We start from the raw sequence: 27,032 nt of genomic DNA on the forward strand, positions 1-27,032 counted from the left end.
ACTCCACACAGAAAGGACCTTTCGCCAACCCCGCCTCGGGTATGGGCACTGATGACGCGGAGGAGGAAACACGCCGCCAGCACCCACAGCGCCCCGGGCGGGAATTGAACCCAGGACCTTCTAGCTGTGAGGCGACAGCACTACCAACTGTGCCAAGCATGGTTGTTTTTCATCACCTAACACACACACATATTAACTGTATATATGATGATTTCGGGTGTGCCAGTACAGTACAGTGACAGTACAGTAGAGGGACCCCCACACGGTAACTCATTTCTCAACCTTTTAGACACGGGGCGGCATGCCCTGTGTCACCCATGACACCCCCCCCCCCCCCCCCCCACGGAGCTGCACCACTCACTTCATCATGGTGTGATTTTTGTCTTGTGGCACAAAAAGTAAGGTACGGGATGTGTTTCACGTTCTTTATAAAAAATCTTTATATACTCACTCATACTTTTTGAGTGTTGCAACCACTCCCTGTGTGTGGCTGGGTCTGAGCACGAAAACAGCATGGTTGTTTTTCACCACCTGTGCGCAGCAGCGCAACCTAACATACACACACGCACATATTAACTATGATGATTTCGGGTGTGCCAGTACAGTGCAGTAGAGGCACCCCCACACGGTAACTCTGTCATTTCTCAACCGTTTCGGACATGGGGCGGCTCGCCGGAACCGGCCTGGCCCCTGGGCACGTTCCTGGGGGTCTGGATGTTCCAGGGACCCCCGGAGACCCCCACATGGTAACTCATTTCTGTACCGTTTCGGACGTGGGGCGGCTCGCCGGAACCGGGCCGGCACCCTGGCCGTGGTCCTGTGGGTCTGGAACTTCTGGGGAACCCCACACGGAGTTGCACCACTCACTTCATACGGGTGTGATTTTTATTAACAAAATAAGGGCAATATGAATATGATCGTTTCTCAACGTACTGAATTGTATGGCAGCTCTTAAAAATCTAGTCTACTCCTAGTCCTGAAACATATGTGAACCTTACTAGCAGTAGTCATGGTTATACTGCTAGTAAATTAATGTAGTTTCGGACTTGCGGCGGGGGGGATGAAGACAACGTCATTTTTGCGCGACAAGAAAAAAAAGCTACATTCCCTACATTGTGACGCGGCGGCAGCCGAAGCATTACGTAAGGTTAGTATAGTTTATGTTACTACTACAGTCAAGTTATTGCTTTGACTCTAGTCTAACACTACAGGCAGATAATAGACTTAACTGTTGTAGGGTGTACAAGCGGGGGGGGGCGGGGTTCCACGTTTGTTTTGCAAACGGATAGCACTGTCAGCTAGCCACGTTAAAGCTAAAGTAAACACTAAACGTCAGGCGTTTTGCATTGCATGGCTACTAACGTCAAATTTGCCAGTTACTCTAACTAAACGCGACTCTTCCTTCTAGTTCGTACCGTTATTTATTCATTTGTACCAAGGGGGAGTGCCTGAATGACAGGTTTTTTGTCAAGAGAAGAAACTGTTCCACCTTGAGAGCAGCTGACACAAGAGAAGCAGCCAGCCAGCCACCACCAGCTCCATGACCGTGACCGGAGTGTGAAGAACAAGTGGGGACAGAATGTCTCTCTTGCTGATTTCCTTCCTTTCAGTTGTGCTGCTGGGAACAACGCTAATCTCTGTCCTTATTTTCAGGTAAGAATGCTATTTCCATTTATTCCGAATGTCTTCCTGAAGTTCCTGTCCTGACCAGACCACCTCTGGTCTGAACTTTAAGTTGCATGCATCATGTGACTTGTCAAATAATGACCAGGCAAGCAAGCATCAATGAAGTGCCAAGAAATGTGTTTTCAGGTTATAAATGGCACAGCTTGTGCAAGAGTTAATTTATGCCAACTAACTGGGTGTAATGCAGAAGCACAACTGCACAAGTGACATTGCCCTGTGGGTTAGTAATAAGATAACCAAACAGTCCATATGCTAGATTAGATTGAAAATGTGAGATCAGATAGAGCCTCGATTGCACAAAATGAGAGGTAGCATAGATATTTATTGTCCTAATGTTTATTGTTGTGGGCATATTGTAGCTTAAGAGATAAACTCAGACTCTACGAGAGTTTAAATGTTAGGCTAGGCCTATTGGCTGGGTGGGTCACAGTCTAGATACCAACAAAATATCAACACTCACTGTATATGTCTCTTTTCCCTTTTTACCTCCTTTATGATGAATTCCTGTTCTGTTCTTTGACTATATAGTAGTGTCTATCTGTACGTCTCTAAATGTTTTGATTAATTGAACATGGTGGACCCTCTTGTAAACAAGTGTAATGCTTAATTGGGTCGTCCACTCACAGTTAACAGTCTTTGTATTGAGTTTGTGCTTGAAATGTAATTCTGCAAACTGTTAATAAATATTTCAATCAATCAATCAAACACATCATTCTTTTGTATCTTACTTCTAGATGGATTGTGAGATTGTTCCAAAAAGCACTAAATGCTGAGATCAAGATCAGATCAGTAGGACTGTTCTCGGTCCAAGGAATTAGTATCCAGTTTCATCCTCAGCATACTCTGGTAGGTCACCATCACACCTCAATCTCCATTTACTTACCACTTATGTACTGAGCATACGCAAAACAGCATGTTTAATCTTAGATACTTGTTTTATAAAACAAGTAATTCGAGTTTTCACTGTCCCAATTTGGAGAAAAAGTTCATCATAAGCCTTTATTAAGATGGCTATTCCATGATGTAATACAGTAGGTGTGCATGTAAAAACAGATCTGAGTTGGCAGGTTACCACCCACATGTAGCGGCACTAACAAGCCTTTTTCAGGGCGTATCCCTTAGCACACAGTTTATCCTAGAGTACAAGCACCTGAACAGGATGACTACAAGATGGCTATACAAAATGTATAGATGATTCACACCCACCCGGGTGTGAAATTGTTCTGATGAACAGTTCTCAAGATACTGTATGTGATGGACAGACATACAGAGAGACAAATATTCCAGGAATTTATAGATGGATGTACTAAAGGGGAAACTGTTTGCTGAGGGTTACGCCCATAGGCGCCACATGTTGTGGCGCTACATGTGGGTTTTACTCCGGTTCAGTTTTAAATTTTACATCTGTCTTGTCTATATTTGTTTTTAGGAATTTCACTATGAGATGTGTGGGTTTTAACACAGTACTGTTAACATTGAACATTCACATCTATTTTGTAGTTATTTTAACCCATGACATGGTAAAACTTTTGCCAGAAGAGTGTATTTTTTTAACACTTTTGTACTATTATATGTCCTACCAAAGAGCACCTTCATCATGCACATTTAACCATTTATGTTTTTCTCATGTTATGAACACGCATTTGTCTTGCTTTGTCACATTTCTGAAATCTGTACCATATTATAACTGTATTATATTACAGGAAATTGACAGAATATGGATTTCAAGTAAACTTTTAAACCAAGACTTGCCGTAAGTGCTCAGATTTTTTTGTTTATGTTTGTTATTCAACAATACAAATCGAATACAAAATTCTTGTTACTACCTTGCTGTAGGCAATGTGACTTAAGTTAATTCAGTTTGTGTTTGTGTTCCAGGAGGTACTTGGCATTGTGTGTTGGTGAAACCAGAGTGAGGTTTGACTTGCAAGTGCCACTTAAACCTCTGGTAAAGAAGAGCCATGGCAACAATTCAGGAAAAGTTCCAATCCACCCCAAAGCCCTACAATTTCTTTCACAGGTATGAAGACTAATACTAGTGTACTATTACTGCTAATAGGGCTAATGGTTTTCAGTAAAATGATTTGCTGGCTAAACATCTACTTCTGATCCTCTTTTCTCAGCTTCTGTCATTTCTGTCATTCCACATTGACTCTATCAATGTGATGGTGCTGAACCTCGCCCTGTCAGAATCTCTGTGGCACATGACTATCACAGGAATTACCGCTTTACTTGACCACCAGAGTAACAGGTAACTAAACACTGCACACCTCACTGCTTCACTAACTACTACAGGAGCTCTGAGAATGAAAAAAGTTATCATTTGGAAACATTTATCACAGGTTGGAATGGGATTTATCCGTGGGGCAGTTAAGCAGTAAAGTGCTTAAAAGCAATGGATTGGTGAGTTTCATAAGGCATTGAAAAACATTTTTACATTGAGACAGATTTTTTTTTTTTTAGGCGTGACAAAAATGTCCTTGTCTGTCATATTCTGTGCAGGACATATGTCTTGCTGAAGTGTCCCTGAGCCTGCTGCTTTCTGGAGACGTGAGCCTGCCAGAACTGAAGCCAGGATATCTGTCCCTGTCTGTGAGAACTCTTCTGGCAGAGTTTCATGAGGGCCTGTTCCTCAGTGAGCTTCTGTTACTGCCATCTCCCTCAAAGAGCACTCGCCATGCACATGGTGAGTAAACAAGTGAGCCACCCTGAAATATCAAATTGGTTCATTTAGCTTAAAATCTGATCTTGTATTAGTGGTTATATGGATCCGACAGAGTAGGTTCTGGTGGGCAGAAATACGTGGTGGTCCGACCGTTCTGAAGTCGCTGGATTTGATCCGGGGCGATTAACTGTTTTAACTTTTGGGTCGACCATTCTTGTATTCATTAGGATGACATAGAATTCTCAGAATTTGTGTTTATGTTGTGCTTGTTATAACAGCATGAACAGTGATTGGCCTACCTTTCGAGGGACAGACCAAGATAGTAAGATACATCCAGACAAACAATGTTCTATAGCTCTACTCCTGACCACACCATAATAAGACGGCAAATGGAGTGCTCAAGTAGGTACCGGATGAATAGTGACCCAGAAGGTGCTCTTCTGTGCGGACTTGTTAATATCAAACCACAGGAGAAACACTAAAGCAGCTCTTCTGGTAGCAAAAATAAAAAATAAAAATATGTTTTGACCAACACACTAGCCTTTTTCAGTTCAAGTTTGGTATTGTTCAATTACAATTCATTGCAATTACAGACATCCTCAGAAAATGTAATGATGATACTGATATACATTTTCTAACATTCATTTTTAGATGGTGAAAGCGTTGAGTTCATCCAAACTGAAGCAGTGGAACGGTGCCATCAGCTGATTCCCCAGAAGGTCAATGTGGAATTTGAGAACACCAATATAACGTTATCGATGCACAGCCAAAAAAGGTTAGTCACCAATCTTGTATACCGACATATTTAGCAGGTATCAATTTTGGGTTGCTATCAATTTAGGGTTGCTGTTATCTAGCTATAAACATAATAAGCATGATGTGGTTCCCATCAATGAAGACATCTGCCTTCAGACAAATACTCCAAATTGGCCTTCGATCAAACCCTACCTGAGCCTTCTGGTAGCATAGTCCAGATCGAAATCTGGACTATTGTGTTTTTTTTTTTTTTTACAAAAGCATTCAAATCAGGAGTTTGAATATTGGCAATATTAACAGTTCCTCTAATTAACCCAAAATATAAAGTTCGAAATAGACAAATTGAATTTGAAATCTGTATTGACTCACCTTTTTCCCTCATTTAATTGTTCACATCTTGTCATGACTGTTCCAACCGTGCAGACACTTGAACTGGACTCTGAAATCTCTGAAGTTGGCCTATGGACATGAAAGCGATCAGCTTCCACTCAAGAGCTTCACTCCTGAGCTTAGCTTCCCTCAGAGTAACCTGAAGCTCCTTTTAGAGGGTTAGTGGACAGATTGATATCATAATGTTTCAACAATGTGTGTGTTGGGAGTTGTCATGGATGACAAATTATATGATCTTGTTCCTTCTTTTATTAACAGATGGACTTCTTCTCTCTCAAAGTAGACAAAGAATCCTTTGCCTGAACACACTCAGGACTGTCCTGCAGGTAAGGTGCACAGATTGTTCTTTGTGTGTGGTTGTTCACAGTGTGTTCAGTGTGTGGTTACTTTGCATTCCCAAAGTGCCTAAATTGTATGTCTCAGTTTCATGACAACTTTCAACTTTTATCTTTCTCCTTATTACGCCTTTAGGTAACATCATTAGATATCTCAGGATCAGTAACGGTCAACACCTGCATCATCCACTACCGTCACCAGGAGTTCTCCCATTGGTTGGACCTATTTCCATGGGAACAGCTCATTCACAGGAAAGCAGCGCACCGAAAAAGGTAAGTCATGCTATGGAAAGTCAAACAAAGCATTAACCTTGCTGCTAACAATAGCAGCAAGGAAAAACCCCACTTTTTTAAATGTCACAATACCTTTAAAAAAAAGTAAGAGGAGTGCAGATGTGCTAATATCCGCTATTTTGTATTTAACCTCTTTTTTCCATGTATGTGTTTGTGCATCACCCTTCATATGTTGTGTTTGTGCATATTGTTGTGTTACATACATAGTCCATTAGAATATATCCACACCTTACTACCCCACAGGCGCTTCCCTCACCTGGATGCCCCTGTGATGATCAACTCCTCTGTGTCCAACGTCAATGTTTCTGTTCAGCTGGGAGACACCCCACCATTTGCCCTTGGCTTCATCTCAGCCAACGCAGGTACTCTCAATAGCCCTCTTAGCCAACCCTTGTATACACAGAGAAATTCATACCTGTAAGTCGAAGTAATGTGGTGTAATTTTGACTTTACAAAATGAGAGTATTATTCTAGTTGATTGTAACAAGAAAATCCTATCGTAAGTACCTCAGCAGCAGTTATGCAGTATCAAGGGCACATTGTGCTCGCATGTTGCCATTTTTTATCAAACTTTACTGTTGGTATGGTTCATGCAACTGTTGACTCAAGCCTTTACAAGTATACCAACCCTAACTAGATTAGATATGTTATTTTCATAGGTGAAGATGAAAATGTAAGTCATTACACTACGCTCATTTAATCCTTTTTTGGCACTTTAACCAAACTACTGTATGGCAACAAATCTCAACAATATTTTCTGAAATGATAGTTGTATGAATACTTTTTCTCCATTCCAACAGAGCTGCAGCATCTGCTTGATATTAAAATTGAGGAAGACCTGAAATCTCAGAATGTGCACCAACGCGCCTCCCTATCCTTGGATCACTTCTGGTGGAGGGTCGGCCAAGGGTCCCATATTCAACAGGCCCCTCACCCGCCTGGCAAACATGTGTGGGGAGAAGCACTTATCCTCGACTCCCTCAGTCTACAGGTACTGGGACAAAGTTGGGACATTTTATTCTGGCCTGAAAAATTACATACTTCTATATGAGTTGTTTAGTTTTCCATACAGAATTATTGGCAAGAAAAGTGCACTTACATGTTCACACATATGTATGTATGTATGTATGCATGCATACCGGTATGCACACTCTTGCATATACAGTAAATTGTTTAAATGTATTTCTGGTTATAGTTTAACATTACAGAATTCTTTAAAATATCAAATGTTTTTCTACTTCCCAGTTTCAGTTTGTGCATGAGCTTTGTCCTTTTCAATCCTATTCAAACTTTAGATGAGGGTCAAATTTTATTATCCTGTTGACATTCTGGGTCATTATCATCTGCAGGGTAGTTTCAACAAAGCCCACATGGAGTCTAGCAGTCATGCTCCAAGTCTAAATGTGGAGTCCACTCTGAAGGGATTCCAAGTGGAACTCTCAGAGACCTGCACCCTCTGCCTGTCTCGCCTGCTGTCCCTCTTCAAGCTGCCCAGTGACAAGGACAAGGACAAGGGTCCAGAGCAGTCCCATGTAGTCTCTGTGTCTCCCACTACTGACGAGACTGACAGCACCCTTTCCTCTGTTCACCCAGTCTTGCTTTTTAAACTGGAGTGTTGTCTGGATGATGTCAATGTGTTCACACTCTCTAACCTGGCAGGTAACTAAGCCCTACTGTATATACATTGTTTTATGACGAATAGTTAAAATGGCTGATTTATAAGCTCACAGCTTGTATGCTTTATCCTTGATAATGTGCTGTCTGGGATGTGTTCTCACATGGACTTACTGTAAGAATGAAAGCCTAAGCATGTTTGTTGTTCATGTCATGTCATATATTTCATATAAGCTGTATTCTCCATTTTTTTGTGCAAGAAAGAGTAGTCTACAGTCTTCATCTATCAAAGTGATCATTCCTTCAGATAACCAAAGGCAGACTTGAGTGGATGTATTTATTCATGCCCAGTCTTCAAAAACATTACAAAGCATTACATTATTGACATTGACCTGCTCTCTGTAGGTGCTGTATCTTTGCGGGTGGACACGGTCCGGGTCCTGGGTACTGGGGAGAGCTCCAGCCTATCTCTACAGGGTGTTAGTTTGTCTGTGCTGAAGACACTCACAGAAAATACGGAGCCTTGTTGCCTGGCCTCCCAAACCCTGATGCCTGTTGTCCAACTCACTGCCATAGCCTTCCATCATCACACCACCACCTGTACTTTGGAGGTATGGCATGTCCACTCTGATTGTCCTGCTCTTCTTCAGAAGCCCTTACTGATTTGACATGATGACGCAGATTATATATACACATTGTCATGACTAAAGGTGGCCTTACACTAGCCGATTCTTTTCAATCTGAAATCTGATAGCACCACACACTACAGGATAATCGGAGCGGGGCAGAGCAAATATCAAACATGCTTGATGTTGATCGGGTCGATCCCGATCGCGCCCCGAGCAGATCGATTGAGTCGGGCACCCCCCGAGCGTCAAAAAATGCCCGATTATCGGCTAGTGTAAGGCCACCTTTACAGCGTACAGGTACAGCACAAGTACAGCGTGATATTTACAGACCAAAATATGATAATTTGATTAATTACTCAATGAAACAATGTACCTAGTATGGTTTGTAATCTGACTTTCTTTTTTTCAAAATATATTTTGGGCTTTTTCTGCCTTTATTTAATTAATAGTGTGCAATAGACTGACATGAAATGGGGAGAGAGAGATGAGGAGTGACACGCTGTCAGGCTCGATTAGCAGCCTAGGTCCCCGGACGTCTACGCCAGCCATCCAGCCCTGTCTTCATCTTAATTAAATGTGTTCAGTTCCCCATAAAAGAGGGAGATGGAGAGGAAACTAGAAAAAGCTCCCCTCGGGCCACAGGTCTCCACCAGGATAGGAGCGCTTTAGGACATTTTTAAGTGGCATTTCTTCCTCATCCTAGTGGGAATATGTGTGCACAGTTTCACCGCAATGGGGCGCTGTGTTCATGATTTACGGCATTTTGTACAAAACGGGCCACTCCTGAAAACTTTGGAAGCGAATTGTAGCCAATCACATGATTATAGAGATCATGTGTAGTTTGCGTGATATTTGGATACATTTTGAAGGAGTATTATCCAAAAATGTGTTTTACATAAGTCTGTGTCCTGGTGGCAAGAGCATATGTGAAAAATGCAGGTCAAAGGATTTTCCTTTGCCTCTAGGGAGTGTGCATACAACGTTTTACACAGATTGGTGCAGTTATTATAGGTAAAAACACGAATGGGCCAGTTATAGCGCCATCATGAGGCTGATGTGTACATTTTGTGGCATTTCTTCCCAGGCATAGTGGGAATGTGCATGAAAGATTTCCCTCAAATTGCACTCTGCATTCATGATTTGAGGCATTTTGTTCAAAATGTACCAATCTTGCAAACTTTGGCAATCTTGGCCAATGGGGATGGAATATGGGGAAGGGAACAGGTAGTATACAGATTTGCGTGATATATGGATCAAATGTGTACGAGTAATATAAAGAAATGTGTTTTACGCTGTTGTGGAGAAATTGGGGCAGAGGTTCGTCGTTTGCATCCAGGGAGTGTGTGTGCACACACTGCACAGTTTGGCATCGACTGGGTCAAGGTTAGCTGTACACAGATGGACGAACACACACAGACGTAGTACAAAACGTACTCTCCCCATGCCTTGGACTGGTGGAGACAATTATTTTGATAAATTGTCTGTCTTCATCCTATTGAAACATGCATTTTCAATATCCCAATGTTGAATTATTCCTATTTCCTAATGGTTCATGTATTAATTTATTTAATTTTGTCCCTTCTCGTCCAGGTTCAATGTGAGGAGGAGCTCAGTGTGGAGTGGACACCTTCTGACCACATGTTCTTGTACCAGCACATGACTGAAGCACATGCCTGTTGGACTATGCTCTGTGCAGAAGAAGGGACAGACAATTCAGTCAAAGTGGCAGGCAGTGAATCATCTCCAGACCAGACCAGGGAGCTGTGCATGCGTGTCGATCTCGGTCGCACCCGCCTCAGGGCCCATGTGACTGACCTGAACTACATCTGCCTGCACACGCAAACCCTCTCCCTCACCGTGCACACCGGCTCAGTCCACGTGCGTTCTCCTCACCTGCACCTCAACTTTGATGGCAACGACATCGTCTCCTTCAAAGAACTCGACGTTCAGATGCACCAAGAACTGACAGAGATGCAGCTGCACAGAGACCCCTTCCCTTTCCTCACCACTCCGCAGAACAGCGTCTGGGTCCTGACCTGCCCGAGCCTGGCCATCGAGTTCCCGTACCAATACAACGTCTCTGACACGTTTGACAAGGCTATCAGCGTGCAGAAGTGGCTGAAGACCCTGCACGGCTCAGCAAGCCCGTCCACCATCGCCCAGCGCCTGCCGCCCGACCTCGTCTTAAAAATCAGCCAGTTCTCCTTCGTCTTCCTGGACGACACATTCGAGATCAAGCTGCGCGATAACTACGAACTCATGAAGGACGAGAGCAAGGAGAGTGCCAAGCGGCTGCAGCTGCTTGACAAGAAGGTGGTTGAACTACGCAAGCAGCACGGGGAGCTGCTACCTGCCAGGAAGATCGAAGAGTTGTACACATCGCTGGAGAAGAAGCACATCGAGATTTACATTCAGCGCTCGCGCCGCCTGTACTCCAACACGCCCATGAGGAAGTCCCTCCTGACCTGGATGGTATCAGACCTGGAGTTGGTGGTCCTAGCCGACCACTCGCTCCACGGCCCAGAGAAAGTGAGGCAGCAGCTGACGGACATCGATGGGATCAGCCCCTTCCCCAGAGATGGACTGCCTTTGGTGGTTCAGTGGTGTCGTGCTGTCAAGTTAAAACTCTCTGCCTATCTGGGTTAGTTACACAAAGTAGCGGTTTTACTGTTCTGATTATCCTGCACAGAGGGATTATAGTAGGTAAAGCTTAATGGGGAAGAAAAATGTAATTCCAGAGATCACATCATTACATTATGCCTTATTTTATTTGTGTTCATTTTGCGATATTTAAATGCCAAAATGGTTTACCGTTTCTCTTAATAGTGAGAATTCGAGACTACCCACGCTACCTGTTTGAGATCCGGGACTGGGAGCTGTCGGGGCGTCTAATTGGAACAGAGCAGGATGGACACCAACGGGCTCATCGCAAAGAGGTTTTGCCACTTGGCTCACCGTGGGGAGATGTGACAGTCCACAGGAATATGCCGCCACTCAAGTTCTACTACGATTTCAAATGTGAGTCTGGGAATTTGTTGAAAAGCTTTTATAGCTTTATGCAAAAGCCTCAGCGCAATTCATCATTTTACTTACATTTTACTTGTTGGGTCATTCCAGCTCCTTGTACTGTACTTTCACTTCACTTAATTTCTTCTCTACACAGCCAACATATCACTGTACACTATTGTGTGGGGACCATGTTGGGACCCTGCCTGGACTTTGATTGGCCAGGTGGCTGACCTGCTGACCAAACCCACAGAGGACCCTTCACCTCCCCTCGCCTGGTGGGATAAAAGTCGTCTCCTGATGCATGGACGTTGGGCCATGGATATTGATCACGCCAACCTTCACCAGCTGGCTACAGAGGTATAATAACAAGCATCCACGTATTACCCTGCTGTTCGTCTTCTGTGAAAATATGGAGGCAGGAGAATTTTGTATGTTTTGTGACGAGATATTTTAATTCAACACTGAAGTGTTCAATTAACTTAAAGGACCACTTCATCCATTTTCATAAAGCTTAGACATAAGATGGAATCAGTGAGGACTAATGAAGATAAGGTTGGAAATGGGTGAAGTGCTACTTTAAACATCACAAATTAGCGTTTTATAAGATATGTTGAGAGCATTTTGGGGGTTCCTTCATCTTGCCATAGTTTGAATTATATAATGTTATTTCCTGTGTTAAACAAGCTGTTTTGATTACCAAAAATCACACATGTGTGACTGTGAAGTGAGGGGCGCTCTAATCAATTATTGACCTTATACCAACCTTGAAACATTCCTTAGTTATGTCACCAAGAATGGTGGTCCCTTATTGGCCAAGGGTTTCCACCGTCATACCGACAGCCGATTTGTTGACACAAATCTTCCATTCATTGTCAATGGCATTTAATGTTTGTGTTAAGACAGAATCTACACTATAGCTGTTTATAGGAGGGGCTAGCGCCCCTAAAAAATATTTAGGGGCGCTAAATATATATTTAATTGTAGAGATGAACAGATATATTGAAGCTCAATATTTAATCTTTACAGGACCCTTACAACACAACGGAAAACATGCACTGGGAATGGAACAAGTTGAACTTCGCCTGGAACCCTGGGCAGTTTGTTTTCAAAGGGGACCTCGATGTTAATGTCAGGACAGCCTCAAAGTAAGAGGAAATATTGGATGTTGTATTTCAATGATCAACAACTGCAAAGTGTGCTGTATTCCAAAAAGCTATTTTATATATTATAATTTATAATTTATTTTTTCTCCCATGTCAGGTATGATGATATCTGTTTCCTACACCTGCCCAACCTACACATGACCTTTGACTTGCAGTGGCTCTGCCATGGTAACCCCAATGACCATCATTCTGTCAGCGTCTGCTGTGAGGAGAATGTTGCAGACGTCACCTCAGGAAACTCTCATGACTCCTACAGAGCCTTCCGCTCTGAGAACCTCAATCCTTCCATCACTATGGACCTCCTTAACCAACATTCTGGTACAGGTGAGTGGGTGTTGTGTATTATATTTATAGGGCATAGTATTCATTGTCTTCTGAATGCATTTAGAAAATACTCCATGATGCCTACTGACCATGGCACTTAAAGAGGCCCTTGTAGAGAAAATGCACACATAACTCAGTGGTTTCAAACTGCCTTACTTTTTATGGTGCGTGTACATTTCCTTTTTATGGTGCCATGGTATTACTGCGCTTGATTGGCCAGCAAACTCGCTCAACCTGAGCCCCGTAGAGTCGTAGACAATCTATGGGGTATTGTCAAGAAGATGAGAGACCATCGTTACAAATGAGTTGAAGGCCACAATCAAAGCAATCTGGGATTCTGTAACACCTCAGCAGCATGACATTCCTTTCATGTGCGAGCATAATCACCAGATTAGTTTTTAATCCAGTCAGATCCAGTGCTTTAATTCCATCACAGTCTTTTGCTGGTAATAAGAAAACAAAAATGGCCGTGCTGAATCAGATATACCGTCCTTATTTTCAGAGCCTTGTCAGCCCAGGATGCTCCTGTACAGCAGCACACTACGCTGGATGCAGAACTTCTGGGCCACCTGGACCAGTGTGTCTCGGCCCATCTGCAGAGGCAAGCTCTTCCATAGCCTCAGGAATATACGCAAGAAGATGGGTCAACACTACAAGCAGTTGTCCTTCACCTCTTCCTTTCCCGAACTACAAGTATGTATTTTCTTCTGCTGTTTGTTGAAAGTTAGTCCTGATTTATTATTACAGAGGAAAGGACATGAAGGTCTGGTTGAGCCACCAGAGCACTGCTAATGTTTTGTTAAAGCTGCCTTTTTACACCCTGATCTGATCTCTTTACCACTTTTTGGCATATTTATCATCTTAGTAATTCCGTCAGGGTTTTGTCCTGATTTACTATTAGATCCTGCACATTTTTACTCAAGTTATTCACCATTTTCCGTTTTTGTTTTTCATTTGGACTTTTTTCTCAGGCTGCTGCTAAAGTTGTTTTTTACCCTGCAGGTGCATTACTGGGCCTCCTTTGCCCAGCAGAGAGGTATCCAGGTGGAATGTAACAAAGGACATGTCTTCACCAGAGGAGCACAGAGACTTATCCCACAGGGTAAGAGTTTCCACATGACAAAAGTTCCTCAAATATAACATTTTGTATAGTTTATTTATGTATATTTCTGATTGTGTATGTGTGTGTTTCCATGTGGCCCCTCAGCTGGCACTGTGATGAGAAGACTGATCTCTGAATGGAATGTGACCCAGATGGTTAGCGATCTATCAGAGGTAACTGTCCACCTGATGGCCTCCACCTGGGATGACTCAGCTGACCATCAGATGACCGCCCAGCTAACGGTGAACAAGACCCACCTGCTCAGCCTCTCCTCGCTCAGCTACCAGCGACAGAGCAACCGCATGGAGGAGGTAGGATGGAACCAGTAGTTATTTTGGTCGGTAGAAAAGTGTTTATTCTTTGTTTCTGTACACGTCACTCCTGTTATTGTTATCAATTGACACTTTTTGATTACTTCTGTGAGGAGGTGAACCTCACGGATGAAAGCAATGCCCCCTACACACACAAGCTGCGCTTGGTGGACCTGCGGGCCTCCTGGACCACCGCCAACAGGAACATAGCCTTTGGGTTGTATGACGGTTATAAAAAGGCATCTGTGTTGAAGCGGAACCTCTCCACTGAAGCGCTGAAAGGCCTGAGGATTGACAGTCAGCTGCATTCCAAGAAGCTCAGGCGCTCCCCGTCTAACTACTCTCCTACCACAGCCCCCTCTACCCCCACCATGCCTACTGTCAGCCGGCCAGAGAAAAGTCAGAATGAAGGTGAGGAGTTTTTCTGATTGAATACTTTATTAGACAGAAATGCAAACGCACAAGGTATAGTCAGACATTTGGGTTAAAAGAATAACAAAAAGTCTTGAGGACTTTCCATTGTGGTCCTATGAGTTTGCTTAAATAAGAATGGAAAAATAAAGATAACTTCAATTCTCTCTCTCTCTTTCATCTGCTACTGTTCACTCACCCCCCACCCCTCTGTCTATAGGAACGTCCATGCTCCAGAAACTGATCGAGGAGACTGATAAATTTGTGGTGTTCTCAGAAGAAGACTCGGGTGTTTGCGACCAGCTGTGTGGCATCGCAGCCTCTCAGACTGACGATGTTTATAACCGCAACTGGCTCATCGAGTTGGTCAACTGTCAGGTAACTGACAACTAATTTACCTTCTAGCCAATGTCATTATTTTATGCTAGGTAGTCAAGGAGGTTCATTGTTGTAATCCTCCTCTGCTCTACTTTGCCTAGATGATGTTACGAGGCACAGAGACTTCAGGCTGTGTACTATTGTCTGCAGCCAAGGCCCAGCTGTTTCAGTGTGAGCATCTCCCAGCCTGGTACAATGACTCTCTCAAGCAGAAGACCACCTGGACCTGCATGCTGGATGGCATGCAGTACTTTGCCACCATGGAGCCCAACGCCTCTGAACATGATGAACGGCAGCTGCAGCGGCAGCTGTGGTTAGAGGTGTGTATGAATGTACTGTGGTTGTTATGATCGATGTATAGGTCATATAGCACAGGGGCAAGCTATAAATGGCTAGCATATATTTGGAGCTGCACTGACTCAGGAGCTAGTGTGGTTGCCAGCCAGTGGGCATGTGGAAGGTTTGATCCTGGATCCCAGCTCCTCCTGGCATTGTGTCAAAGTGTCACTGCTCACCGGGCATTGTTCATTGGCTGCTCACTCCTACTAATGGTTAGGATGGTTAAAGCAGCATAATGTGAAATGAACAATAAACTAAACAGCTTATCAATTCAATTCAAAGGAGCTTTATTGTCATGAGAAAACAAATGTTTACACATTGCCTCTGATTGGCCTACCGAACGTCTCCTTCTGTGACGTACATGGAACTTGCCTTCCCTGAAATGGTGCCCGAGATACAGTTGCCCCAGAGCCAAAGGAGGCATCTACCTTTCTATGTCTATGATATACATAATAGAGATACAGTTGCCCCAGAACCAAAGGAGGCATCTACCTTTCTATGCCTATGATATACATAATAGAGCGCTGTCCTGACGCCACTCGCTCATCCCCTGGTTCACGGAAGTAATTTCTCTATGGAGAATGACATGGGATTATCTTAAAATCGTTTCATATAAGCATTGTGGTCCAAAAATAAACAAGCTGTCTCTGCGTTATTGTCAGGGAGGTGTCTCTATCGTTTGCGACAGTCAGTCACTCATATATGATGTCTGTTTCTAGCGAACTAATTCAGTAGCGGTAACATTAGCGTTTTCTCTCAGTCAGTTGATTCTTCATATCCATATGAGTGAAACGGCCAGGATGACATGTTTATTTTTCAAACGCAGTTATTATATGAGGCGATTTTAAAATCCCCCTATGAGGATTACAATGCAAATAAAAAGTACATGAACCCGTGGATTTGCGCCCTCTACCGATATTGACGTCAGACTTCGGTGCTCTATACCATGCCTAACAAATGTAGTTTGTTTTTGTTGTACAGCACCCTGAAACCTCATCATGCTTTACTTCACAGCCAGGTTTTCTTCTGTAGCATGCACTAAGCCTGCTTTGCTAGTGAAATTCTTCCACACAGTGTGCATTTTTGAGTATTCTGTTTCCCACTTTATTACCTACCACATGTACAAAACATACTGCTTGTTTTTGTGTTCAGGTGAAAAACATTGAGGAGCACAGGGAGCGCAACCTGGACACAGTGCAAGAGTTGATGGAGTGTGGCCAGGCTGTTGGAGGAATGGTCAGCACCACCACAGGTAGATACAATAATTATACTTACTTATACTTGTAATGCTGATAATAACCAGTAAGACGCCCTGAGGGCGAGAAGCAACCTCACCCTAAATGGCGAGGTCGCGTGCATGCATCCACCTGAGTGACGGCAGACAGCAGACTGGTGGGCGAGCGCTGGCGCTTTGGCATGGGGGTCAGATCAACATATGGAATGAATTCTGTACTGGCCATATATGGAGCGTTTCTTGAGTGTACAGGGTTTGATGAGGTCAGATCAACGTATGCAATGTCAGAACAGGAAGGACGGGTGCAGGATCAACATCAGAACAGGTCAGCTCCATATATGGAGATCTAAGGGTTTGAGGTCAGATGTAGTGTTGCTGGCCAGCTCCATATATGCAGATTTAGGTAATGATCTTCTCCATGTATGGTTATCCAGGTTTAGATGAGGTCAGAGTTGTGATCTTCATATATGGACATGGCCATGGTGGCGTGATGTCACGAGCCGTGACCATATATGGAGCTGTGATGTCACAAGGCGTGACCATATATGGAATAATACACTTAAGGTGGTTGCACACCCGCCGCGTTTTTCGGAAAACCGATGGAGAAACGCCGCTAAAAATCCGAATTCGCATCTGATTCGCGCCCGGTGCGTGGAGACCTTTACTGTACAGTATGTATAATATCAGCAGTAGACTCTTTAACTTTATATGGCTATAATTGTGAAAGGTCATTCATAGCTGGACACACGAGTAACTGGATTTTACCATGCATTTAATAGATTCATCATACTTGTCTGTTGCAGACTGGAACCAGCCAGCCCAGGTCAATGAGAGCCAGCAGGTTCAGCGTATAATCTCCCGCTGTAGCTGCCGCATGTTCTACATCGGCTACAGCCATGATATCGATCCAGAGCTGGCCACACAGATCAAGCCACCAGAGCTACGGAACGACCACGAGAAGGAGGACTTGCTTAAAAAGCAGGCCGGTATGTTTTTGGTCTCCCATATTGTGTGTGTGTGTGTGTGTGTGTGTGTGTGTGTGTGTGTGTGTGTGTGTGTGTGTGTGTGTGTGTGTGTGTGTGTGTGTGTGTGTGTGTGTGTGTGTGTGTGTGTGTGTGTGTGTGTGTGTGTGTGTGTGTGTGTGTGTGTGTGTGTGTGTGTGTGTGTGTGTGTGTGTGTGTGTGTGTGTGTGTGTGTGTGTGTGTGTGTGTGTGGAACTCCACTTTATGACAAGGAAGCCTACCATTAGTTCAGGCAAAGAATATAAATATATATATTATTGTATACATTTGTATTTACTATTACGTTTGCTTTGAATGACCTCTAATATTTTCTCCCTTTCTCCAGGAGCTGTGGACACCTTTACCCTCATCCACCATGACCTAGAGATCTCCTCTAACCCTGTCCAGTATGCTATGATTCTGGACATAGTGAACAACTTGCTGTTGCACGTCGAACCCAAACGCAAGGTAGGAGAGGGAGTCAACTTTTTAATACCCGTTTGTCTTAGAGGTCCAGTAGACCACTATCAATGCTTTCTGATACACTGGATGTTCTTCTTAAGAAGGTTAATTTAATTCCAATCTTTTGAACAGCTTTTGACCTAAACAGCTATTGGCCTACAAAAAAGTTAATAGTGTTTCCCCCATTATTACCAGTTGAAAATGTAGTTCTCTTCTGCTGCTGACATATATGCATTTTTGAGGCGCGCTAGCCCCTCCTATACACAGGTTTAATGTTTGTCTTTAGTTCAATGTTTGTTTTGTAAACGCCATTGACAATGAAGGGAAAATGTACGTCATAATGTACCTCATTATGTCATATTGTCTCTTTATTGTTAATGGCGTATAATGTTTGTGTTGGCACCGGTTGTTTTACATCACCTAATCAACATGAGTTAGACTTTAATATATTAGCGCCCCTCACTTCACATGGGTGTGATTTTTTTAATACCAATCTGTTGTCTGCGATTGACTTATATATACGTTTTATATCGCTTTATATATGGATCTGAACGGCACAGCTAAACAACTTTTAGCCCTGAGCTGATTGCTAGGCAACGACTTGCTCACCCCTCATCTCTGGCTCTTTTCTCAAACTACGTCGCTGTCCGTTGTGCTGAACAGACATCCGAGGTTCGTATCTGATTTTTGATTTTTCATCCCATCGCAATGATATATGTTTCTCGAGAAATATAGCTAGCGTGAGCTAATGCTAACATTAGCCTTTTCTTACAATGGAGGTCTGCGAGGCGTCTGCGAGCGGGGAAAACGGAAGTACTTGAGTAGTAATGACCACAATTCCGGCCTCGCCCATTTGTTATACCACTTGTCACCACATGGCCGCAGTCTTAAGTGTTAAATGGCATTTTGTGGTGTGTCCAGGAGCACAGTGAGAAGAAGCAGCGTGTGCGTTTCCAGTTGGAGATCTCCAGTAACCCTGAAGAGCAGCGCAGCAGCATCTTGCATCTTCAGGAAGCAGTCAGGCAGCACGTTGCCCAGATCAGACGCCTGGAGAAACAGATTTACTCCAACATCAGGGTAAGTCACAACAACACAGAGCCACACAAGCCAATGTTGTAGTCTTTTCCAGAATCCTAATGGTTTAACCCATTTTGGGGGGAACCCCTTTTGGTGTTTTAAACATTATGTTATAATTTAGCTATTGAAAAATAGCAGATCTACAAGCTTGTAGGTCTGCTATTTTTGAAAAATCGTGAAAATATTTATTTCAGAAAACTGGAGGATTTAGAAGATTTTTTTTTAATTTTGAGGTCAGGCCTAAATGGTTTAATACATGCAGGGTATGTTTTTAGTCTCTGTTGAATATACAGTATATAGACTATTCCACAGAATCTTGCCCTGTAGGCCAGGTGTAGGCAATCAATAGGGAGGTGTTGAGCTGCGCTGTGACACCTCAGCTATGGCTCAGGGCACCCCTCTGGGCTCATTCATACAGCCCATCTCACTCCATTTGATTACGTCAGAGGTTTTATTTTCCAGACTATTCAATTGCAAAGTGGGGAATCGGATTCCATATGTGTTGAATGTTTATTTCCTACATTGCAGGCCCAGCCTGAGGAGCTGAGTGGTGGTGAACTGTCTGCAATCAATCAGAGGCTGCAGGACCAGCTCACGGACCAGAAAACAGACATGCAGATGAAGAGTGAAGAGCTTAACATCCTAATCAGGTCTCCCTTCATCACTCATCATCACTCATACAGCCAACTCTGCATGCTGGAAGGACCACATTTAACCCCATTCATACTTCACTGAAAAGTAGCTTACATAGAAGCCCATAATGCATCGCAGTTGCAACGCATCATGGGCGTGTAGGTTGGCTAATTTCCTCTACAGAGCACAAATTAGGCTTTTGACTTTTATGTTGACATTCTTTACAATCATTGTTATTGATTTTGTTTCTTGCCTGTGTTTTCTGTCTCGTCTCTAAATTGTGTAGCTGTCCTAATACTGCCTTGAAATAACTGAGCTGCAATACTATCTATTATACAATTAAGTTATGTTTTTCCTAAAACCAATAGCCTTTTCCCATTGACATAATATATATTATAGATGGGTCAGAAGCACCCAACTTCACTGAACGCATGATGGATCTCTTCCTTCCTCTCACACAGGTGCTTTAAGGACTTCCAACTGCAGCGAGCGAACAAACTGGAGCTGCGTAAACCCCCGGAGGATGTGAGTGTTGTGAGGAGAACGGAGATATACTTTGCCCAGGCTCGCTGGTGTTTAACCGAGGAGGACGGCCAGCTCGGCATCGCAGAGCTGGAGCTGAAGAGATTCATGTACAGCAAGGTGGGCATGGGGAGGAACCTCCACTACTAGAGTCTATTGGCTATTATAACTAAGGGCATGGGTGGAACTTGGAGTTGTTAATGGTATCAAGTTGCCAATAGTATGTACTTATACAGTGTGTCTTATACAGCGATTTGAGCTTACAAATTGTTTCTCTACAGCTGAACAAGTCGGATGACACAGCAGAGCATCTCCTGGAACTGGGCTGGTTCACAATGAACAACCTGTTACCCAATGCTTCATATAAGGTGAAAACTCATGTTTGATCAAAAATACAGGGTATAATGCTGTGTATGGATGTACTAGGGGTGTAATGGTCCCATTTTATGCGGTATATAGTATAAAAAAACAGCTCCTTGTAAAAAACTTGAATGTACTACTGTAGTGTTTTTAAACAAATACTAAATACATAAACAATTCTGTCTTAACAGTTTGACTGCGGGATAAAAACATCGCAATCCCCCATATTTGACTGCCTAGTTTTTGAGTGGTGCAACCACTCCCTTACGGAGCTATGTGTGTGGGTGGCTGGGTGGGTGGCTGGGTGCGTCTGAGCACGAAAACAGCATGGTTGTTTTTCACCACCTGTGCGCAACCTAACACACACACAAACACACACACACATATTAACTGTATATATGATGATTTCAAGTGTGACAGTACAGTAGAGGGACCCCCACACGGTAACTGTCATTTCTCAACTGTTTCGGACGCGGGGCAGCTCGCCAGAACCGGGCCGGCACCCTGGGTGCGTTCCTGTGCGTCCCCCTCTCCCGGGCGACCCCCACGCGGAGTTGCACCACTCACTTCACACGGGTGTGATTTTTCACTAACCTTTGAAGAACCACCCCGCCGACCTCATTGTTCCATTTCATGAAAATCCGCCTTAAAATGGTATGATCCTTTTTCGTCGTGTTGAAAAATAATCCAAAGTGCCGATCAACCACAAAGAGTGTTGCACGCCACCATTGCCATTGGAATGCATTGGGCCTCCATTTCCCATAAGCCTTTGCATGCCAGTGCGACTGAATCATCCGAACGCGTCACCTATCCCACTCTGTCCGATGGAAACCCTGTAAGTCTTAAAACGTATTAAAACGTGAATTAAACAATGAAAACATAACATGTGTAACTCGTGAACGGGAGGGAAGCTGTTCTACATCAATTAACTTGTGTAACTCGTGAATGGGAGGGAAAGTGTTTTAAAGGGCTAGTGAAGGAACAATGTAACTTGACATTAAGCATTTATAAAGCCGGTGTTTCTACTACTGACAAGTAGGGTCTCATCTGCAGCAATAAATGTGCCAAACGCAGGGCTGATTTATGAATGGGGTAGGTATGGCTGCCCAAAATGCTGTGGGGAATGGTTTTAGCGTGTGTTTACTAGGGAGAGGAGCCTCATGAGGTATGTCTCATGTAGACATACAGTACTTATAACAACGTTGTTTCTTATACCTTTAAAACTGGGAAAGCATCTGTGTCATTTTAATGTTTCCATGTACAGTATATAACAGGGTTTTTCTGAAAACTTAGCTTAGGATTTAGAAGGCCTCGTGTCGAAATGGGTTTATAAAACTTAGACCTCAGTTGGATGCAACTGTCAAACCTGTTCAAAGTCATCCATAACAATGGTTCATTTTTAGAAATTGGATCATTGCTGAAGATTGTTAAGGTGTGTCCACACAACATCCTGGGCTTTATTTAATAACATTCTACTTGGTTTCCTCTGTGCAGCGTGCAAGGGTATGTACACTACAGTAACAGACCTTTTACGTCTGTGTTAACTCCAACTTGTTTGTCCAGATGGGATCAATGTCACAGGCTTCCAGCCTGATAGTGTGATATTCACCATTGCATGCATTGTGCACCCAAGTAATTATTGTTGTAACTGTGCCCAAGGACTCCTCATAAATGCATCTCCAGCCTTCATGGTGTATACCATATTCTGTTAGTATCGTCATTTAATCATTGTCTTCTGTTTAACATCAATGTCTGTCGTGGACATTCTTTAGCACGATCACATCTGTGTTCATGTAATGTTTCATAAAGAGTGACTACAGAACATTCATGTGTTGCTGCAGCTGAAAAGAATATACCATTTCTCTCACAGGTGGTACTTCGTCCTCAGAGTCCCTGTCTGTCAGGCCGGCAGTTTGGTTTACGAATCTTCAGCAAAGTGCGCCCTCCAGTGGGAGGGATCTCTGTCAAGGAACATTTTGAGGTGAGGGAAATTCAATTTGTGGCCATTGTCATTGGAATTTTAACATGGTGCTCAATCCAAAATGTTTCCATTGTTAGGTGAACGTGGTGCCTCTCACCATACAACTTATGTACCAGTTCTTCAAAAGAATGATGGGATTTTTCTTCCCTGGAAGAAATGTTGAGGAAGAGGAAGTTGATGATGAGGACAAGTCGAGAATGGTTACTACTGGTACGTACACACAGTATTGCAGGCAGTTGTATCTTGAGAACAAACTTCCCCATACCCTCTCCATCTTCTGAGGCCATCTGCCTGAAATACATAATGTCCCAAATAAACATACCGGTATGGTAGTTTACCTTGCATATACCTGTCCTTTGTGTGGTATTAGGATGTTGCTATTATTATGTCATCCTTCCAAGCTATTAAAAGCCTCTCAACTCACGTGCCCTTGCCTCATGCATATGCTGTGCGTGCATGCTCTTCAGAGACTCTCGGTGGGAGTATAGAGTGTGGGTAGAGTGTCAGCCAGAGGCCACAGTGTTCATGCTGCTTTTCTCTGTGTCCCAGGTATCCCTGTCAAATCCAGGCAGCTATCGGAAGACACCATGGGGGCTATGGGCCCTAGCAAAGGTGTCGTTCAGGGATTGAACCGTACTTCAGGGGTCAGGAGGTCATTCAGAAAACCGCCTGAGGTACTATGCTTCTTTTTCCTGTTCTGTTTTTTACTCCATTTGGGAAAAAACAAATGTAATGACATGGACGGCCGTGATCTCCTCTCACAGCATCCTGTTGATGACATTGATAAGATGAAGGAACGGGCTGCCATGAACAACTCATTCATCTACATTAAGATCCCCCAAGTGCCCCTCTGTGTCAGTTACAAGGTGGGTTCCTATGCTGTACATCCTACCACTGCTGCTCATCTTATTATCCATCAGTATCTTTGTTTTGATCAGCACCTTTTGAAAGGCTGCTGCCTTTTGGTAATTATGTGGCTTATGTGATGTGGACTACTGTCTGAAATAAAGATTATATATATATAATGTATTCTGTAGTTAGTTTATTTATTTATTTATAAAATCTTAAACTGATATTTTACAAATGCTCTATCTCCAGGGAGAGAAGAGCAGTGTGGACTGGAAGGACCTAAACCTTGTTCTGCCTTGCCTGGAGTACCACAACAATACCTGGACCTGGCTGGACTTTGCAATGGCTGTGAAGAGGGACAGTCGTAAAGCACTGGTTGCACAGGTAGAGTCCCCTGCAATGAGCTGGTCACTGTGATTTCATGGCATCTGAGGCCAGCGTCCATAAATGCAGTGTATACTGTATAGTGTATGTGGCAGTGGCTCAGGAGGTAGAGCGGCCACCTGGGAAGCGGAAGGTTCCCAGTTCGATCCCTTGCTGCCCCCGAGTAGTGGCGACGTGTCCTTGAGCAAGACACTGAGCCTGATGAGCCGGTTTGTGCCTTGCATGATTTCCTCTGCCGTCAGTGTACAAATGTGTGCGTGAATGGGTGAATGTAAAGCACTTTGGTTAAAGGTGCTGTATACATGCACCATTTTGTTAATTAGATGGATTTGTATTGATCCCAAGAATTTTTCAGTTGCTATAGCAACTTTACATTGATGTAAGATTAAAACATAAAACAAAGACACAGATATGGTAGAGAACAACAAACAAGGTATTAGGGTAACACTAGTTGAAATAAAATGACAATTAAAATGCAGTATAAAGACAACTCCAGGGCTGGTCAAGTGTTCATAACGTCTAAGCATTCATTCAAGTCATTGTTGTGAGAAAATTCCTTGATTCCCTTTGAAATTGTACTTTTTCTTTTGTTTTTGTCTCATGGTCCAGATGATAAAGGAGAAACTGCGCCTTAAGCCTGCTTCTGGTTCAGACCCACGGGGAAAGTTATCTGAAGGGAAGTCGGACAACGGCATGCAGCAGCAGGAGGAGGATGAGAAAGCCAGGCTCCTCATCGGGCTCAGCGTCTCCGACAGAAGTTCAAGCAAAAAGAGCATCTTCAGCCGACGCAAGTGACACACGCGCGCACATTCTAAAGTCAAATGTATACTTTGTCGTACAACCCTTTTGCTAAAATAAAAATAATATTTATTATGCATATTTTCAGCTGACAAAGGGGATATAGACTTTTTTACAATTATTTTTGGTAATTACCATTTCATTTAGATAGAAGAGAGAGAGGAAGCTGAGAGCAGATTTTTTTTTCAAAGACTTTTTTTCAATCATTCTTGTCACTTGTGGAAAGGTTGTGCGATGGAGGATAAATTAAGCCTTACTGTAGCTATGACAGGCCACTATGGCAGCTACCCCACACTAGCATTTTGGAATCTAGGAGAGAGCAGGCCGTTTGTGTGTCAGATTTTCAGTGGCCATGCTCTGATGTGGTGAAGCAGAATTGAAAATGGGGACCAGGAACATCAAGTCTAGACAGTGTCCAGTGTTGTGTTTTTTCCTTGTCCACTATTAAACCTGTCTGTCTGATCTACTTGTTGTCAAGGAGAAGGTGCTCCATTTCTCTCAACTGATATTGGGCCTAAATATCATTTCGAAATCCCTGAGAGGAACTTAAACAACTTCAGGATCACCAGGGTAACCATGATTTGACCACGTATATACTGTACATTTGAGGTATTTGTGCCATTACATTTTCACGCTGCATTTCACAGGTTTAAAGAAAATTACATTTCTTTGAGTATAACCGGGATGATTTACTTAACACAAGTATGACTGGTTTAACCGTATCTGTACACTTGCAAGGTTGACATCACCTTTTCCTGCTGGTTCAGGAATACTGGATGTCAAACTTGCTGCACCTTGAAAACCACTTCCGTTCTGAGATAAATGGATTTAGAATCTTGCTAAGCAAGAATAGACTGTATTTTGGCATGAATTGAATATTGTGTAAGTCTATATGATCGTCACATCGACATGAAAACCCATTACTGTTAATGAATTTTATTTGTATGTATACTGCCTGCATCTTTCAGCTGGCTGACATGTTATTGTACCTCACACCAGTGCAATATACCAAGAACAGAGCAGCAAAAATATATTAGCCAAAATAGATTACTGCACTTCTGTTGGCAATTGTGGTTGTGGCAAAAAAAAAATGTTTGCAGCTAAGCTAATAGCTGATTGATATTTTGTAATTTTAACACTGAAGCACTTTTTATGCAAAATATTTTCCAATATTTTTGTAACCATGTTTGTTTCTGTTAAGTTACTATGCTGCTAAGCCTGTTATTTCAGTCCCACTTCTATCAAAACATACTGTATTTTTGTCCAAATATTTCAATTAAATTGATTAAAAATCACATATTTCACTGTTTTATCAGAACAGATTATCTTTTGTATCAGTTCTGTGCTACATCAGGACTGTCGCTTTGCTTGTAATTGTTTAATGTTTACCAATCAATAAAAAGGGTAATAGTCTCTGTTCAATTAATTTGTTTGAACTATTTCTTTGTTTTCAATAGAGACTGTCGTGTGATTACTGATATAATATGGGAAAGTGAGTGGATGGTTGACCATTAATCTGACAGGCTGTACTGGAGAGCAATCAACTACTGTATAGGTCAAAGGACCAAACAAATGTCCCTCAGATGGAACTACACATTTTTCATGGTCCTCTATTCATAGACTGAGATATAATGGTTTTGGGCAGTATTGTGCATTTCTGAAACCATAATAGACGCAAGGAGAAATATAGATTTAATGTAAGAACGTGATGGGCAATGAGTGAGCAATGCTTGATTAGATAATCACATGTTAAGTTATTTTCAGTATTGCAACATTTAGGTTCTCTTTGTGCGATACACGTTTTGATGGAAGTAACTTCACTAGTTACAGTGAATATAATTAAATGTGAGAGGCAGAGCGCCTAGATTTAAATGGAGTCCAGTATATTATTTTTGTTAAACCGACCTGATAATGTATTTTGTTTGATTTTCTATCCGAATATAGAGCTTTAACGTTAAGAATTTATTTGTGTTTTAACCCCAATAATATCACTCAAGCTTTAAAGTAAAAGGCACATGGGAATGACCCAACCATCATTGGGTTGAACAGGTTCAGGTTGTCTAGATTTTGGTCCATGCATGTTTAGTGCTCTTATAATTATATGGGGAGATTGGCATCCCTATATACTGTACTGTTGTTGATTGATTGACGTATTTATTAACAGTTTGCAGAATTACAGTACATTTCAAGCACAACTCAATACAAAAAACTGTTAACTGTGGACGACACCATTAAAGCATTACACTTGTTTACAATAGGGACCACCATTTTCAATTCATCAGAACATTTAGAGACGTACAAGTATACACTTCTATATAGCCATGG

General features: G+C 42.7%; 1 protein-coding gene across 2 annotated transcripts; it reads left to right on the plus strand.

Annotated features, from left to right (window-relative positions):
- Nucleotides 1–1,055: 1,055 nt before the first annotated feature.
- Nucleotides 1,056–26,129, plus strand: LOC306932812 (bridge-like lipid transfer protein family member 2). Of its 2 annotated transcripts, none has more exons than XM_079514744.1 (40): nucleotides 1,056–1,147; nucleotides 1,440–1,653; nucleotides 2,421–2,532; nucleotides 3,390–3,439; nucleotides 3,565–3,706; nucleotides 3,810–3,937; nucleotides 4,029–4,089; nucleotides 4,189–4,372; nucleotides 5,003–5,126; nucleotides 5,531–5,655; nucleotides 5,756–5,823; nucleotides 5,969–6,105; nucleotides 6,370–6,488; nucleotides 6,927–7,117; nucleotides 7,476–7,785; nucleotides 8,146–8,351; nucleotides 9,960–11,010; nucleotides 11,196–11,387; nucleotides 11,533–11,735; nucleotides 12,405–12,523; nucleotides 12,639–12,865; nucleotides 13,368–13,558; nucleotides 13,868–13,967; nucleotides 14,073–14,278; nucleotides 14,392–14,689; nucleotides 14,910–15,067; nucleotides 15,169–15,387; nucleotides 16,559–16,658; nucleotides 17,444–17,626; nucleotides 17,988–18,109; nucleotides 19,025–19,180; nucleotides 19,709–19,830; nucleotides 20,275–20,455; nucleotides 20,617–20,703; nucleotides 22,566–22,676; nucleotides 22,754–22,886; nucleotides 23,226–23,350; nucleotides 23,441–23,542; nucleotides 23,775–23,909; nucleotides 24,519–26,129. In XM_079514744.1, the coding sequence occupies exons 2-40, from the start codon at nucleotides 1,580–1,582 to the stop codon at nucleotides 24,702–24,704; spliced, it is 6,738 nt and encodes a 2,245-aa protein (XP_079370870.1). In that variant the 5' UTR covers nucleotides 1,056–1,147; nucleotides 1,440–1,579; the 3' UTR covers nucleotides 24,705–26,129. The 2 variants fall into 2 exon arrangements, with proteins under 2 accessions (XP_079370870.1, XP_079370871.1); XM_079514745.1 differs by having other exon boundaries at nucleotides 14,395–14,689.
- Nucleotides 26,130–27,032: the final 903 nt, after the last annotated feature.

Source organism: Electrona antarctica (genome assembly GCF_951216825.1).
Source record: "Electrona antarctica genome assembly, chromosome: 11".
NCBI lineage: Eukaryota > Metazoa > Chordata > Actinopteri > Myctophiformes > Myctophidae > Electrona > Electrona antarctica.

Coding starts and splice junctions, on each gene's coding strand:
- LOC306932812 (XM_079514744.1), top strand. CDS start 1,580: ATGTCTCTCTTGCTGATTTCCTTCCTTTCAGTTGTGCTGCTGGGAACA. Junction 6,489..6,926: donor CTTCATCTCAGCCAACGCAG/GTACTCTCAATA, acceptor CCATTCCAACAG/AGCTGCAGCATCTGCTTGAT. Junction 20,704..22,565: donor TACCCAATGCTTCATATAAG/GTGAAAACTCAT, acceptor TTTCTCTCACAG/GTGGTACTTCGTCCTCAGAG.